This window comes from Somniosus microcephalus, unplaced genomic scaffold, assembly GCF_052327205.1.
Source record: "Somniosus microcephalus isolate GS21.2 unplaced genomic scaffold, FLI_Smic_1.0 unresolved_chr4, whole genome shotgun sequence".
In the NCBI taxonomy this organism is placed as follows: domain Eukaryota; kingdom Metazoa; phylum Chordata; class Chondrichthyes; order Squaliformes; family Somniosidae; genus Somniosus; species Somniosus microcephalus.
Window position 1 is genome coordinate 40,772,982 of NW_028225182.1, and position 17,601 is coordinate 40,790,582.

General features: G+C 48.7%; 1 protein-coding gene across 1 annotated transcript in view; it reads left to right on the forward strand.

The window, feature by feature from the left end:
- The window catches only part of LOC147090606 (zinc finger CW-type PWWP domain protein 1-like), a 108,971-nt gene extending 93,350 nt beyond the window's left edge, over window positions 1-15,621 (forward strand). The window contains exon 18 of the mRNA XM_085977080.1: window positions 10,977-15,621. Coding sequence (XP_085833206.1) covers window positions 10,977-11,353 — 377 coding nt within the window. The 3' untranslated portion in view covers window positions 11,354-15,621. The remainder of the gene's footprint in view (window positions 1-10,976) is intronic.
- Window positions 15,622-17,601: the final 1,980 nt, after the last annotated feature.

The following is a 17,601-nucleotide window of genomic DNA, read 5'->3' on the forward strand; positions in this document are numbered from 1 at the left end:
TGTACACAGAATGTCAGCGTTTGACAGCTTCACAGAGCTGTCAAACGATTACATTTCTTCTTTCGTTGATGTGCCCTGTCAGTGACTTCTCCCTAATTGGCCTGCTGAGCCCGCTGGACAGGCTTAACAAGGTCAATCAGGGGAATATCCCGCTGGTTGGCCAGAAGCTGATGGAGGCGGGATTGAAAGCCGGCAAGCAGCAGTCCTGCCTCCAAAAGCTTCTCATTGAGAAAATCCAGCCTCTGCTAAGCACAGGGGAAAATGGGATTCAAATTTTTTTGAAAGATTTGTGAGGGTATGTCCTGGCCAGGGAATCAGTAACAAGAGGACATAAACTCAGGATTTGTACTAGAAACATAAAGGAGACATTAGAAGAAATGTTTCCATGCATTAGAATATGGAATATATCACCACAAGTGAGGGGTTTTCAATAGAGTAGATATTTTCATTGGCAGGAGGGCACATAAGAACATAAGAAATAGGAGCAGGAGTAGGCCATTCGACCTTTCGAGCCTGCTCCGCCATTCAATGAGATCATGGTTGATCTTCTGCCTCAACTCCATTCACCGGCACTATCGCCATATCCCTTGATGCCCTTACTAGTCAGAAATCTATCGACTTCTGTTTTGAATATACCCAATGACTGAGCCTCCACAGCCCTCTGGGGTAGAGAATTCCAAAGATTCACCACCCTCTGTGTGAAGAAATTTCTTCTCATCTCAGTCTTGAATGGCCTACCCTTTATCCTGAGGCTGTGGCCCCTGGTTCTAGACTCCCCAGCTAAGGGAAACATTCTCCCAGCATCCATCCTATCAAGCCCTTTAATAATTTTGTATGCTTCAATGAGATCCCCTCTCATTCTTCTGAATTCAAGAGAATACAGGCCTAGTTTACTCAATCTCTTCTCATACGACAGTCCCGCCATCCCAGGAATCAATCTCGTGAACCTTCGTTACACTCCCTATATGGCAAGTATATCCTTCCTTAGGTAAGGAGACCAAAATTGTACACAGTACTCCGGGTGTGGTCTCACCAAGGCCCTATATAATTGGAGTAAGACTTCTTTACTCCTGTTCTCAAATCCTCTTGTAATGAAGGCCAGCATACCATTTGCCTTCCTAATGGCTTGCTGCACCTGCACATTCACTTTCAGTGACTCATGTACAAGGATCTACATTACCCAATCTTTCACCATTTAGGAAATACTCTGCCTTTCTGTTTTTTCTATCAAAGTGGATAACTTCACATTTATCCACATTATATTCCATCTGCCATGTTCTCGCCCACTCACTGAGCCTGTCGAGATCCCCTTGAAGCCTCTTCACATCCTCTTCGCAACTGACACTGCCACCTAGCTTTGTATCTTTAGCAAATTTGGAAATGTTACATTTAGTCCCCTCATCCAAATCATTGATATAGATTGTGAATAGCTGGGGCCCAAGCACCGATTCTTACGGTACCCCACCAGTCACAGCCTGCCATCCTGAAAAAGACCCGTTTATCCCTACTCTTTGTTTTCTGTCTGTTAACCAATTCTCAATCCATGCTACTATATTACCCCCAATTCCATGTGCCCTAATTTTGTTCACCAACCTCTTGTGTGGGACCTTATCGAAGGCCTTCTGAAAATCCAAATACACCACATCTACCAGTTCCCCTTTGTCTACTCCACTAGTTACATCCTCAAAGAACTCCAATAGGTTTGTCAAACAGGATTTCCCTTTCATAAATCCATGTTAACTCTGCCCAATCTTACTATTAGTTTCTAAGTGCCCAGTTATTGCATCCTTTATAATAGATTCCAGCATTTTCCCAACTACTGATGTGAGGCTAACAGGTCTGTAGTTCCCCGTTTTCTCTCTCCCTCCTTTCTTAAATAGCGAGGTTACATTTGCTATCCTCCAATCTGCAGGAACCGTTCCAGAATCTACAGAATTTTGGAAGGTGACAACCAATGCATCCACTATTCCAATGGCCACTTCTTTCAAAACCCTAGGATGTACGGGGAACTTTTTTTTATCCGGCACGGACGGGACCGACGTGGTGCCGGTTCATCAAAAATTCTGGATAACCGAACGCTATAGTAAAAGATATGGAGCTGAGAGCTCCGTATTAAGCAACAAACCCAGTTGCTTAGCAACAGCTTCAGAACAATGGCCACAAGTTCCAAGTATCTCTGTAGCTTAGCAACAGCTGCAGCCACACCCTTGCACAGCAACAAATGGAGTAAAAAAAGTAATAAAAGTTACCTGAACCTACTCCTGAATTCTGCCGGTTAACCGAGATTTCTGGTTATTTAGGTGCCGGTAAATCGAAAGTTTCCTGTAGGTCATCCGGTCCTATGGGATTTGTCGACTTTTAGTCCCATTAATTTTGCTAGTACTGTTTTTTACTAATAATAATTTCTTTAAGTTCCTCATTCTCGTCACAGATTTAAAATAATTGACAAAAAAAACAGGTTAGATTTTTACGCTGCGAGTTGCTGTGATCTGGAATGCATTGCCAGAAAGGGCGGTGGAAGCAGATTCAATAATAACTTTCAAAAGGGATTTGGATAAATACTTACAAAGGAAATATTTACAGGGCGATGGGGAAAATTGGACAACTCTCTCAAAGAACCGACTCAGGCACGATGGGCCGAATGGCCTCTTTCCTGTGTTGTGTGATTCTATAAGTAGTTATTGAAGTTGAGTCAGCCACACTGTAAAGCACGGAATAAACACTTGGGCCGAAAAATTTGCGCAAAGCAAAGCAACTAGCGCCCGGGCGTGGCGGCACCAACGCTTCCCACGAAATTCAGCGGGAGGTTAGCGGTGGCGGTAACCGTTAGCGTCCCGTGGCGCTGCGCTGTGCGCAGCACCCCGTCTGCGATCTTCGGTAGCGCCCCCCGACTTACCGCCGGACGCTATGTCCAACAGGGTCAGGGGGGCCTACCTGCGGCCGGAGCGGCACAAATTAAAGGGGAGGTGCCGGGCGACCATTTTTGTTGCTGGCCGCCTGCCTGCACCTGCCCCCTCTGCCGTCCCCGGCCTCCTCTGAAGCCCCCTCCGCGGAGTGCCGGCTGCGCTCCGTGAGCCCGGCAATTCTCTTGAGTGCCGGGCTCTTTTGCCGGCACTCCGATCCCTGGTGGCTCAGCTGGGCCCCGGGTCGCGCTGCGCTAGGCCCCTCCCCTTTAAGAAGGGCCCCAAGAGGGAGGCGGGGCGCTTCCAGTAGCTCGCCGCGTCTCTCTTGGGGCGTTACCGGTGAAATTTGGCCGCAGGGACACTAAAAGTAGTGCCCCGACAAAGTTAGCGCCCCAAAGGGGCTGCGACTCAATTCTTCCCCCTTGGAGAAGGAAAGTATTGAAGGGTATAGGGAAAAGGGAGCTTTGATGTGGAGCTAGTACTGGCATGATGGGCCGAATGGCCTCACGCTGAAATGTCTATGGCTGTATCCTCGCCGTTATGGCTAAGTACTACACCCAGTAGCGTATTTACCAACTGAGCCAGCATGGCGGTTCTGAGAGGCCTCCGCGGTATTGCTGTATACATCCACGTTATCAGCGGAGTTATGGAGAGTGTCTCGTCATTAAGGACGCTTGAAAAGAAATTTAAAAAAAAATATGATTAACTATAATATTCTTTTTGTTCCTCTGTTCATTTTTGATTGACTGTCGTGCAAATTTTAGTTTAAGCCGAGTACTGACGACATAATTGATGGAAGTAGCTAGGAGCAATTACTGAACCTGAAAATGTGTGTAGGAGCCTGAATGCCTCCAGCAGAGGAATGAAAATTGGGGTTGGGTCGAAGGAAACGCAACCATCATACCGTAATAACTAACCTCCTTTAATCTGGCTGTTGAATCTTGCGGTCACCCAATAAATTGAGAAATTCTACACTTAAATAAGCCCAGAGTTCATCCCTCATACTGCCTGTCACTCAAGTAGTACGTTCTCCAGCACGAGGACGTTCAGCTGCTCCAGGTGAGGCTGCTGGATCCCGGAGCGTGTGGCGGTATTTGAAGGTTAGGGAGGGGGGAAAACAGCCACGGTTCCTCTTTCTGCCTTCCCTCAGTGAGCCTCATAATGGAGTGAAAAGCATCTGTTACCTCATCTCACTACCTGAAACATAACATTTCCCCCACCCCGCCCCTCCAGCGGTACTAACGCCAGTACAAACGTGGAAATTAAGCTTTGCGATATCACACAGACATCGAACTAGTTCGCGTCAAATTCCTCTGACTGCTATTCTAACGGTGGCGCCAAACTATTCATTTTCAAAGTGTTAAGCCCGCGATTAAAATTGGAAATTAGGAATTGGATCTGAGCACATGATACAATGTCACACAGCTTAATTTCCAGGCCCTTAGTCATTTACCCGTAACTGCTTTTAGCTGATTCAGTGATTGTGTAATTTAAGTTTGGCAGAGGCAATCTCAGCCTCCACAGTGACTGGCTGATTTCTAGGGCACAATTCTACAAGCCTCAGGTGGCCCTGGTGACTCACCCAAGTGTGTGGGAGCCTGGACAGTGAGGCAATTCGATCATTGAGGGCGTCACAGCTCAGCCAGACCCTGTCCTTCCTTACCCCGGTGCGCACGTGCACTCCCGGACGAAAACCCAGCAACAGAAGATTCTGTCTTTACTGAGATGCACATCTTACAACAGGAGTCATTAAAGAACGATCGGGAGCGGGCACCGTTTTACTGATTTTTCTTTCCCTGTCTTGCCCAGGGTTGCTAAAATCAGCCTCAGCGGATGCTGGGGGCTGGATTTTCTGCCCTGCTGCTGCTCTAATTTAGAGCCGGGGGGGCTGGTAGGAACATTCAGCCACTGGAGCCTGTCCCACCGTTCAATGAGATCATGGCTGACCTGTACCTCAACCCCATTTACAGGAAACTTTGTGTTATCCGGAGGCTAAATGTCCGGCAAGCTCGAGCCACCGGCAAAAATCAGGAGCCGTTTCGTTAGGTTTTTTTTCTTTTCCGTTGCTTTTTTCTCAACAGTCAAGCTCTGCAAGATCTCGCTGAAGCTGTTGCTAAGCTACAGAGACGCTACAGAGACGCTTGCAAGGTACGGCCGACTGTTTAGAAGCTGTACAGGGTTTGCTGCCAGATACGGAGCTCAAAATCTCCGTATGTTTCAACATTAGCGCTGGTTTGTCCGGCAGTTTTGATCCAACGGCAACAGCTCGGTCCCGTCGGTGCCGGATAGCACAAAGTTTCCTGTACCCACCTTTGCTCCATATCCCATAATACCCTTACCCAGCAATAATCTATCTATCTCAGTTTTGAAATTTTCAGTTGACCCTTCGTCTCAACAGCTTTTTGAGAGTTCTAGATTTCCACTGCCCTTTGTGTTAAGGGGGGGCGATTTTGCCAATGGGGGCATGTGGGAGGCGGGACTCCCACTTGTCGGGTTGTAGTCCCACCTCCATCGACTTGTGGCCAACCCACGCTATTTTCCCTTGATTGACCTTGTTATGCCCGCCCAGGGGGCTTAGCAGGCCAATTAAGGGGAAGCCGGTTACAGAGAGCGTCAGCGTATGATGTTTCATCTGTCAAAAATTTTTGACAGATGAATTGTCATCGTTTTGACAGCTTTGCGAAGCTGTCAAACACGGACATTCTCTGTTGTTTGGTGAGTTCTTGTATTCAAGACTCATCAAACCTCTTTTCTGAGCAGAAATTAGATGGCTGTTACATCGGAGAATGCAACCAGCCATTCTGTCATCTCTGCCATTGAGATGCCGGAGCCTCCGGATCCCCAACGATTGAAGCCTCCAGGAAGAAACAAAGGTAAGTAAACTTTTTCTAACACTCTTCACTCACCTCACATACTTACCTCTCCACACTTACACCCATCACTCACCTCCACAGCGCACTTTTGCACCCCTCCGACCCCCGCAGACCCACTGCCGCGCCTCGCTGACCCTGGCGGGGTTCGCAGTCTTCTGGAAGCCCGCACTTGTGTGGGTAAAATGGGGATCATCGTGTTAACTACCTGTTAACAGGCAGATAAGTGGCACTAATACCCTTCCTGCCTCCAAGGAGACGGGACCCGGTGCGGGTCGGGTACCCGCCTCCTGGGAAGGTGGCACGGAGGCGGGTTGGGGGTGGGATGGGTACCCCCAGATTCTGCCATTTTCCCGGTAGTCCCGCCTCCAAACCCGCCTCCCCAGGGCTGGCAAGATCGTGCCCGTAGGTTTTATGGAGCGACTTAAAGGAGGAGAGAGAGGCGGAGAGCTTCAGGGAGGGAATTCCAGAGCTTGGGGCCCAGGTGACTGAAGGCACGGCCGCCAGTGGTGGTGCGATTAAAATCAGGGATGCGCAAGAGGCCAGAATTGGAGGCGCGCAGAGATCACGGAGGGTTGTAGGGCTGGAGGAAGTTACAGAGATAGAGAGGGGGTGGTGGCGGGCAAGGCCGTGGAGGGATTTGAAAACAAGGAGGAGAATTTTTAAATTGAGAACGGACTCACTCTAATTTTATGGTTAAGCCAGCAGGAACATGGCAGGGAGGTGTTGTGCCAGTTCCCTGATGTCCACGGCCGCATTCTGTTTGTTCTGACGGAAGGGCCAGAGGCTGTATTCACCCACCTATGTTTTTGGCAGGTGTAATCAAATGGTACATTAATGCCAGGAATATTTCATCACATATTTCCTATTAATTAAGCCTTCGCAACACTGGGTGTCAGAAATGCCATTGCTTTCCTGGTTTCCAGTGTTGAGTGGGGGGCGGGGAAGGAGATTAATACGGTAATTAAAGGGCTGCTTTGCCTGGTGGAATGACAGTTGATTTGACCGAGGCAAGGCACCAGGGATTGCTTCAGCCCTGGGGGCCATTGGCCGTGCCACACGGCAGGAGGTGCTGCAGGCATTTCCTTCCCTCCGCCTGTGATGGACAACCCAGCAGCATTGGAAATACTGCTGGAAACCTGCCAAAAACAATCATTCCAATATGCCCCACTTCGCAAGAGCAGCTCAGGGTCAGCATTCCTGCTGGAATTAGGAAATAGAGGCCAGTTAATCAAACCTGGGACATTATACTTTGTACAGCTTAGAATCATCGAATGGTTATAGCACAGAAGGAGGCCATTCGGCCCGTCGAGCCCGTGCCGGCTCTCTGCAAGAGCACTTCAGCTAGTCCCACTCCCCCGCCCTTTCCCCGGAGCCCTGCAAATGTTTTTCCTTCAGGTACTTATCCAATTTCCTTTTGAAAGCCATGATTGAGTCTGCCTCCACCGCCCTTTCAGGCAGTGCATTCCAGATCCTAACCACTCGCTGCGTAAAAACATTTTTCCTTATGTCGCCTTTGATTCTTTTGCCAATCACCTTAAATCTGTGTCCTCTGGTTCTCGACCCTTCCGCCAATGGGAACAGTTTCTCTCTATCTACTCTATCTAGACCCCTCATGATTTTGAACACCTCTATCAAATCTCCTCTCAACCTTCTCTGCTCCAAGGAGAACAACCCCAGCTTCTCCAGTCTAGCCACGTAAATGAAGTCCCTCATCACAGAATCACAGAAACCCCACAGTGCAGATAGAGGCCATTTCGGCCCATCGAGCCTGCACCGACACATATCCCACCCGATCCCCGTAACCCCTACACCAACACATATCCCACCCTATCCCCGTAACCCCACGTATTTAACCCCCCTAACACTAAGGGTCAATTTATCATAGCCAATCAACCTAACCCGCACATCTTTGGACTGTGGGAGGAAACCGGAGCACCCGGAGGAAACCCACGCAAACACGGGGAGAATGTGCAAACTCCACACAGACAGTCGCCCGAGGCCGGATTCGAACCCGGGTCCCTGGCGCTGTGAGGCAACAGTGCTAACCACTATGCCACCGTGCCACCAAATTCCATTCCTTGAATCATTCTCGTAAATCTTTTCTGCACCCTCTCTAAGGCCTTCACATCCTTCCTAAAGTGCGGTGCCCAGAATTGGACCCAGTACTCCAGTTGAGGCCGAACCAGTGTTTTATAAAGGTTCATCTTAATTTTCTTGCTTTTGTACTGTATGGGGGAGAAATTCGGTATCGCCCCGTTTGGGGCGCTATTATCGGCCGGGTGCAAAGTTTAGCACCTGGCGTCTCCAACTGCAAACATGGCGTCTATCGCCCCTGGAGGTGATTGAAGCACTAAATCAGGTGCTACACAACTGTCTTAAGGCGCTAACGCCGAGGAGCGAGGCGCTACCTCAGAGCGCTGGCGAAGCTCAGGTAATGTCAGTTAGCAATGGAACACAGACAGACTGTCACCAGCCAGTTCTTAAAGGGGAGGGTCGATGTTGCTGTCCAGCCACACCCTGCTCATTGCACCCTTGAACCCCTCCAGAAGTCTCCCTCTCTCTCTCTCTCTCAGAATGCGTGGTGCAAAAATGTCGCCGACAAAAAAAGGCAGGAAGCGGCCGCCTTTAAATAGCGCTTATCCCAGCCCCTTCCCGACTGCAAAACGTTCCTCTCAACCGGTCGTTGCTAGCGGCAGGCGAAAAGGCCTCAATATCCGGTCCGGGGCGTTGCACGCTCGAGTGATGCCACGATTGTGGCGGTAGTGTTTAACGCTGCCACAAAATGTCTGGTCAATTTCGCGAGCGGCGCAAACATCGCCGCACTCAGACGCTAGTTGCTTTGTGCCCCGTTAGCGCCCTCTTAGGGCGCTAACGTGAGGCGCTAATCAGCCGAATTTTTCCCCCTATGCCTCTATTTATGAAGCCCAGGATCCGTTATGCTTTTTTAGCTTTGTGGTATACTGGGCTGTGCCTTCATCCGCCAGGCCATCAAGGGAGCAGGTTAAGTGTCCTTAGAAAAGGTGGAATTCTGCTGTCCCACAACAACAACAACAACTTGCATTTATGTAGCGCCTTTAACAGAGCAAAAGGCCCCAAGGCGCTTCACAGGAGTGTGATCAAACAAAATTTGACACCGAGCCACATAAGGAGATATTAAGACAAGTGGTCAAAAGCTTGGTCAAAGAGGTAGGTTTTAAGGAGCGACTTACAGGAGGAGAGAGAGCTAAAGAGGCGGAGAGGTTTTGGGAGGGAATTCCAGAGCTAAAGGCCCAGGCAACTGAAGGCACGGCCGCCAATGATGGAGCGACTAATATTGGGGATGCGCAAGAGGCCAGAATTGGAGAAGCGCAGAGATCTCAGAAGGTTGCAGGGCTGGAGGAGATTACAGAAATAGGGAAATAGGGAGGCGGGGGGGGGGGGCGAGGCCATGAAAACAAGGATGAGAATTTTAAAATCGAGGCTAGGCCGGGCCGGGCCGGGAGCCATGGTAGGTCAGCAGCGAGCACAGGGGGTGATGGGTGAACGGGGCTTGGTGCGAGGTAGGATACGGGGCAGCCGAGTGTTGGATGAGCTCAGTAACAAGAGCTACAGTTGCGTGCATTACTCCTTGTATGTTGAGCTAGCCATGCTGTCTGGTTGGTGGGGGGGGAGTGAGATGCTGTAGAGGCCTAGGGGGAAAAGCTCGGTTGGTTATCGCCTCCCGTTAGCGCCTCCGGGTGCGCTAATGGGGCGCTAGCAACTTAGCGCCCGAGCGCGGCGATTTTAGCGCCGCTCGCAAAATTGACCAGTCGTTTTGCGGCGGCGCTAAGCACGACCGCCACCATCTCCTGCGCCTGCAGATCGTGACGTCAGTCGAGCGTGCAACGCCCCGGACCGGATATTGAGTGGCGCCCCCTGCCTTGGCGCCTGCCGCTAGGAACGACAGGTAGAGGGGAACGTTTTCAAGTCGGGAAGAGGCTGGGGGAGCGCTATTTAAAGGCGGGCGCTTCCTGCCTTTTCTTGTCGGCAAAATTTTTGGTTTTAACGCCGTCCTAAAGAGTTTCGGCCCTCAGCACCACTTTTGAGGTTCCTAAGCGCCGAGCTCTTTCCCTGGGCCTATCCATTAGTGCTTCCAACACAATTGCTTTCGAGGTCTCTCCAGGCCGAGATTCAAGGCTGCAGTGAGCAGGGAGTGGTTGGCCAGCAAGATGGCCCCTCCCCTTTAAGAACTGGACGGCGCCAGTCTGTCTGGCTTCCATGGTAACGGTCATTGCCTGAGCTTCGGTAGCGTTCTGAGGTAGCGCCTCGCTCCCTGACGTTAGCGCCTTAAGAGAGGTGTGTAGCGTCTGATTTAACGCTCAAATCACCCCATGGGGCGATAGAGGCGAATTTTGCAGTCGGAGGCGATAATTAGCGGCAGGCGCTAAACTTTGCGCCCGGCCGATATTATCGCCCCAAAATGGGCGATAACAAATTTTTTCCCCAGTACTTAAACCGGAGGAGCAAGGGGAAAATTGAAAGGAAGTTATGCTTGAGAGCCTGTTACAGTGTGCCATTAATTCAGAACTAAGAGCAGGTTGCCTGCTGCCACCTTAGACCATTGTGAAAAATAAAACAAATCATTTACAAATAAATATAAATTATGGGAGAAATTCACCAATCCTGCACTCCCAGCCGGTAGCTACACTCGAAGGGAGTATGGGTCTGAGGCAGGGCTATTGCACTGTAACGCTAATTCTCCAACCAGAGATCTCTTCCAGCATGGTGTATAAAATTATGAGGGGCCTGGATAGAGTGGTTAGGAAGAACCTATTTCCCTTAGCAGAGAGGTCAACAACCAGGGGGCAGAGATTTAAAGTAATTGGTAGAAGGATTAGAGGGGAGTTGAGGAGAATTTTTTTCACCCAGAGGGTGGTGGTGGTCTGGAACTCACTGCCTGAAAGGATGATAGAGGCAGAAACCCTCATTGCATTTAAAAAGCACTTGGATATGCACTTGGATATGTAACCTCCAGGGCTACAGATGAAAAGCTGGAAAGTGCGATTAGGCTGGGTAACTCCTTTTTGGCCGGCACAGACACGATGGGCCGAATGGCCTCCTCTGTGCCGTAAATTTCTATGATCCACGGCTCCCTACTGGAAGCACTAAATTTGCCCTTAACGCACTCGGCCGCACTTGCCCTTGCTGTTGGCCGCTAACACGTTACTGCTCTCTTTCACAGTTGCTGAGAAGTCGGCAGTCCCAAATGGGATTAAAGAGCCAGAGCTGGGTCCTCTGAAAGCAAAGGTGACTGAGGACAAAATCACGGGGCATGATCACGGTAAGAGCAAATCTTGCCTAAATCCAGACCTCTACACCATGAGCTTCGCGACTGACCTGAACGAAGAGGAACACTCGATGGAGCCGAAGGTTCGCCACAAAGATCCCATAATATCTCGCAGGGATAACCCGAACAAGGAAGATTTTGCCGAGTTGTTTCAGGAAGTTATGGAAAAAAACCAAGATGCGGACTTGTTCTCGGATGACGACATGGCAATTTTAACGTCGAAGAAATCCGACGAGGAAGAAGAGTTTGCTGAATACATGTTTGAGGAGTAATTAACAGTGTCTATCGTTGAGTGTTGCGGCTTATTGTAATACTTTCCAAGGATCTCAATTTCATTCTCAACTGTCGAGCATGTAATCTAACGCAGAAAAGGTTACGTCACATGTGGTCTGTGATACAGTGGTTTGTTATAATGGTACCACATTAGTTGTCTGTGATCAGGGTGTTTATTATAGAGCTAGCACATGGTTTAACAGTGATCCAGGGGTTTATTGTAGGGCTGCCACATGTTCAGACTATGATCCAGGGGTTTATAATAGGGCTGCCACATGTTCGGACTGTGATCCAGGGGTTTATTGTAGGGCTGCCACATGTTCAGACTGTGATCCAGGGGTTTATAATAGGGCTGCCACATGTTCGAACTGTGATCCAGGGGTTTATTGTAGGGCTGCCTCATGTTCGGACTGTGATCCAGGGGTTTATTGTAGGGCTGCCACATGTTCGGACTGTGATCCAGGGGTTTATTGTAGGGCTGCCACATGTTTGAGCTGTGATCCAGGGGTTTATAATAGGGCTAGCAGATGTTCGGACTGTGATCCAGGGGTTTATTGTAGGGCTGCCACATGCTCGGACTGTGATCCAGGGGTTTATTGTAGGGCTGCCACATGTTCGGACTGTGATCCAGGGGTTTATTGTAGGGCTGCCACATGCTCGGACTGTGATCCAGGGGTTTATTGTAGGGCTGCCACATGTTCGGACTGTGATCCAGGGGTTTATTGTAGGGCTGCCACATGTTCGGACTGTGATCCAGGGCTTTATTGTAGGGCTAGCAGATGTTTGGACTGTGATTCAGGGGTTTATTGTTGGGCTGCCACATGTTCGGACTGATCCAGAGGTTTATTGTAGGGCTGCCACATGTTTGGACTGTGCTCCAGGGGTTTATTGTAGGGCTGCCACATGTTTGGACTGTGATCCAGGGGTTTATTGTTGGGCTGCCACATGTTCGGACTGTGATCCAGGGGTTTATTGTAGGGCTGCCACATGTTTGGATGTGATCCAGGGGTTTATTGTTGGGCTGCCACATGTTCAGACTGTGATCCAGGGGTTTATTGTTGGGCTGCCACATGTTCGGACTGTGATCCAGGGGTTGATTGTAGGACTGCCACATGTTCGGACTGTGATCCAGGGGTTTATTGTAGGGCTTCCACATGTTCAGACTGTGATCCAGGGGTTTATTGTTGGGCTGCCACATGTTCGCACTGTGATCCAGGGGTTTATTGTAGGGCTGCCACATGTTCGGACTGTGATCCAGGGGTTTATTGTTGGGCTGCCACATGTTCGGACTGTGATCCAGGGGTTTATTGTTGGGCTGCCACATGTTCGCACTGTGATCCAGGGGTTTATTGTAGGGCTGCCACATGTTCGCACTGTGATCCAGGGGTTTATTGTTGGGCTGCCACATGTTCGGACTGTGATCCAGGGGTTTATTGTAGGGCTAGCAGATGTTCGCACTGTGATCCAGGGGTTTATTGTAGGGCTGCCACATGTTCGGACTGTGATCCAGGGGTTTATTGTAGGGCTGCCACATGTTCGGACTGTGATCCAGGGGTTTATTGTTGGGCTGCCACATGTTCGGACTGTGATCCAGGGGTTTATTGTAGGGCTAGCAGATGTTCGCACTGTGATCCAGGGGTTTATTGTAGGGCTGCCACATGTTCGGACTGTGATCCAGGGGTTTATTGTAGGGCTGCCACATGTTCGGACTGTGATCCAGGGGTTTATTGTAGGGCTGCCACATGTTCGGACTGTGATCCAGGGGTTTATTGTTGGGCTGCCACATGTTCGGACTGTGATCCAGGGGTTTAGTGTAAGGCTGCCACATGTTCGGACTGTGATCCAGGGGTTTATAATAGGGCTGCCACATGTTCGGACTGTGATCCAGGGGTTTATTGTAGGGCTGCCACATGTTCGGACTGTGATCCAGGGGTTTATTGCAGGGCTGCCACATGTTCAGATGTGATCCAGGGGTTTATTGTAGGGCTGCCACATGCTCGGACTGTGATCCAGTGGTTTATTGTAGGGCTGCCTCATGTTCGGACTGTGATCCAGGGGTTTATTGTAGGGCTAGCCCACCACATGTTTGAGCTGTAGGGTTACTGTAGTTTGTCCAAGGGCTTTATTGCCGGATGTGTCTCCTATGTTTATTGACACAGTGAGGGTAATATTGACTTCAGACGATAGCGTAATATATGCGCTATCGGCTCGGCTACCCGTTAAATACCTCTCCTGATTTACGTATCGGGAGGGGTGTTTAATTAGTGGTCGAGCCGATATCGCTCATTTTACGCTATTGCCAAAAGGGCAAATTACCTCCATTATGTGATAATGCAGGTCTGCGCCTTCCCCCTTTGTTTCCATTTGTTCCTTCTCTTTGATTTACTGCCCCACCCCACCACCTTTTGATCTAGATTTATTCTTTTATCTGAATAACCAAGGTGGTTGCTTCTTGTGAATGCCTTGCCAGCAGTGTAGTACAATGCTAGTTTTATTTTGGCCAGTTGTAAGAGTGGCCCCAATTAGATTAAAGTATCCCTTTTACATTATTTCAGCAGTTAGGCCCCTTATTAAGACCCGGTGTTGAAATGTTTAAAATTCTGAATCAACGTCATTAGTTCTATCATCAAAAGTACTTTTCTAACTCCCCTCATTGGCTTAGTGGGTGAGTGCACTGTGTGGCGTGGTACAAGCCATGCAGAGCACAATTGGAACCAGTTATGAATTCCTCTCTGTTGCCTGTCAGCTGCTCTCCACGTGTCCAGCATACTTTCATCCAGGCCAGCAATTGGATATCATTCAATATCCCAGGGCTAGGGATAGGCAAAACCAGCCCCTGGTCCTTACACTTATAGAATCATAGAATAGTACAGCACCGAAGGTGGCCATTCGGCCCATTGGGTCTGCACCGGCTCTTTCGAGGAGCAGTCCAGTTAGTCCCACTCCTCCCCCGCTCTTTCCCCATATCCCTGCAATTTTTTTCTCCTTCAAGTATTTATCCAATTCCCTTTTCGAAGGCTACTATTGAATCTGTTTCCACCCCCCTATCAGGCAGCGCATTCCAAATCCTAACCACTCGATGCTTAAAGTGTTTCCTCATGTCGCCTCTGGTTCTTTTGCCAATCACCTTAAATCTGTGCCCTTCAGCCACTAGAAACAGTTTATTTTTATTTACTCTATCTAAACCCTTCATGATTTTGAACACTATTGTGCTGGAAAGGCTTTGATGAGGTTACAGAAGAGATTTGCTAGAATGGTTGCCGGGATGAGGGATCACAGTTACGTGGATAGACTGGAGAAGCCGGGGTTGTTCTCCTTGGAGCAGAGAAGGCTAAGAGGAGATTTGATAGAGGTTTTTAAAATCATGAAGGGTTTAGTTAGAGTAAATAAAGGGAAACTGTTTCCAATGGCTGAAGGGCCGATAACCAGAGGGCACAGATTTAAGGCGACATGAGGAAAAGCTTTTTTACGCAACGAGTGGTTAGGATTTGGTATGCACTGGCTGATAGGGTGGTGGACACAGATTCAATACAGGAAACTTTCGTTTAACTGGAGGTTAAAAGTCCGGAAAGCTCTATCTACCGGCAAAATTCAGGAGCCGTTTTCTATAAGTTTTTTTACTTCTCGTTGCTTTTTTTTTCCCAGTCAGGCTCTGCAAGGCCTGTAGCTAAGCAACAGCTTCAGCTAGAGATGCTTGCAGCTGCAGCTGACTGTTTTGAAGCTGTTGCTAAGCAACAGGGTTTGTTGATTCACACGGAGCTGAAAAGCTCTGTATATGTTTTAACATTGCCGCTGGTTTATACGGCAGTTTTGATCTAATGGCACCAGCTCAGTCCCGTCAGTGCCGGATACCAGAAAGTTTCCTGTAGTAGCCTTCACAAGGGAATTGGATAAATACTTGAAGGAGAAAAAATTTGCAGGGATATGGGGAAAGAGCGGGGGAGTGGGACTAACTGGATTGCTCTTCGAGAGAGCCGGTGCAGACTCGATGGGCCGAATGGCCCCCTTCTGTGCTGTACTATTCTATGGTTCGGTGTTAGCTGAGGATTGGTTTGGGCTACTACCTAAGCTCCGACATGAAGTATAACCCCCTTGAGTTACCAGAGGGAAGCCAGCGCCCATGGCACTGTACCCCAGAGTCAGTGCTTTCGGTAAAGAAGGAATAAAAATAACAGGGGAGGGGAGGCGGACTTCTTAAAAAAAAAATATGTATCCAGAATTTTAAGCGGTATAAGGACTGTTTCTATTAAAGTTTCTTTTTAAAGTTTGCCATTGTTAATTCAAGTTGAGTAGTCCCGTTAGCGTGAACCAAAGGAAGGAACCACCAAGGTTAATGGATGGGCTGACGTCACGTTCAAAAGCAGCTCAATAATACCAGACCTTTCATTTGTCCTTAAATAGAAGGGGCTGTTAATGGACTAAGATGCTTCTTGACAGCATAAGTTTTGACGGTTACCAATGACCTCTTATCCTAAATTGTTTACAGACTGAAGGTGGAGGTCTTTGAACCGAAATACAGGGCAGGAAGCGCGAGAGTAGCAACTAGGGCTGTACCTTTATATGTTGCTATTGTGCTTATCGTTAGGAACACGGGAAAAGTAGAAAGGACCATCTGGTCGGTCTTAAAAGGCGAACTCTCCCTTTTTGTAGGGAGTGTCGGGAGCTCGGGGCTCTGGACTTCTCCAGGCTCGCCACTGTCACTGTCGTTGGGTTGAGTGCCTGACAGACCCTTGTCAGTTCCTTCTCCCACCAGGGATAGACAGCTTCACTGCCAAGAACTCATCCAATTAGCCTGAATGTCTGTCAGTGGCGCTGCCAGACTGCGGTACGTTTTAACGTTGCTATGGCAACTGTATGCCATTGCAATGACACTCCGCAGACTTTCAGACTCTGCCGACTGACTCCTGCTCCCTTTCCATTTTAAAATTCTTCAGGGCTTCCCGATAGGCCCGACAAAATAATAAATACGCAGCGGATTTATGTTTGGTAAAAAGTGACTGAGGATATGTGTGCGCCTTTATCCTGGTGAAATGGGCATGACAGTAGATGGCCAGGATTAATGTGCCTGAGAGTTGGCGGAAAGCAGTAATGTATATATAAGAAAGATAGTGTATAAAATCTCCCCTGTGTGGGGATCAGGCGAGCACTTTGCACTGGGTATAAAAACAGGCTAGCGGCAGCAGGGATTTGCAGTGTGACCCTGATTCATTGCTGTATACGTACAACAAGCTGTTGTGTGTCACACACACAGCTACTGCCAAACAATTTTATTTCTTCCAGTAATTACTCGCACCTTCACCTGTGGAGAAAACAGTTCCTTCGGTGTCTCAGCATCATTACTGTCAGACGTGGTTTCGCCAGCCCAGGGGCTCCAACATCTGCTCTTCCTTCACAGTAGTATATTTGATAATAGAGATTATGAGGAAATATTTCTGTTTTGCGGGACACTTCAGCATTTATTGTAATATAAGTCCGGAGGTTGCATTGTTTTTTTGAGGATTTTTGCATTAATGCCCAAAGCAGACACTGATTTTAGAAACTGTCGGCCTCGAGCTTCCTGATCACGGCTTCATCATCTCTGAAGAAGATGGTTAATAGATTTATCCCAGTTCCCAAAAGAAATGAGGGTGAGTTACCTGCAAGTGCAGACCTCAAGAACGGAGGCTGTCGCTCTGAATACTCGGACATTCTGATTTTTGTTGTTGGAGGAGAGGATCAGAATTGGAGAAAGTATTACACAGTATTTACAGCTCAGAAACAGGCCTTTCGGCCCAACAGATCCATCTATGCCCCACACGAGCCTCCTCCCAGCCCTCTTCATCTAACCCTGTCAGCATATCCCTCGATTCCTTTCTCCCTCATGTGTTTATCCAGCTTCCCCTTAAATGCATCTATACTATTCGCCTCAACCACTCCCTGCGGTAGCGAGTTCCACATTCTCACCACTCTCTGAGGAAAGAAGTTTCTCCTGAATTCCCTTTTGGATTTATTAATGACTATCTTATAGTGATGGCCCCTTAGTGTTTGAATCCCCTGCAAGTGGAAACATCTTCTCAACATCTACCCTATCCAACCCCTTCATAATCTTAAAGGCCTCTATCGGGTCACCCCTCAGTCTTTTTTTTAAAGAGAAAAGAGCCCCAGCCTGTTCCATCTTTCCTGATAGGTGTATCCTCCCAATTCTGGTGTCATCCTTGTAAATCTTTTTTGCGCCTTCTCTAGTGGCGCTATGTCCTTTTTAATAATA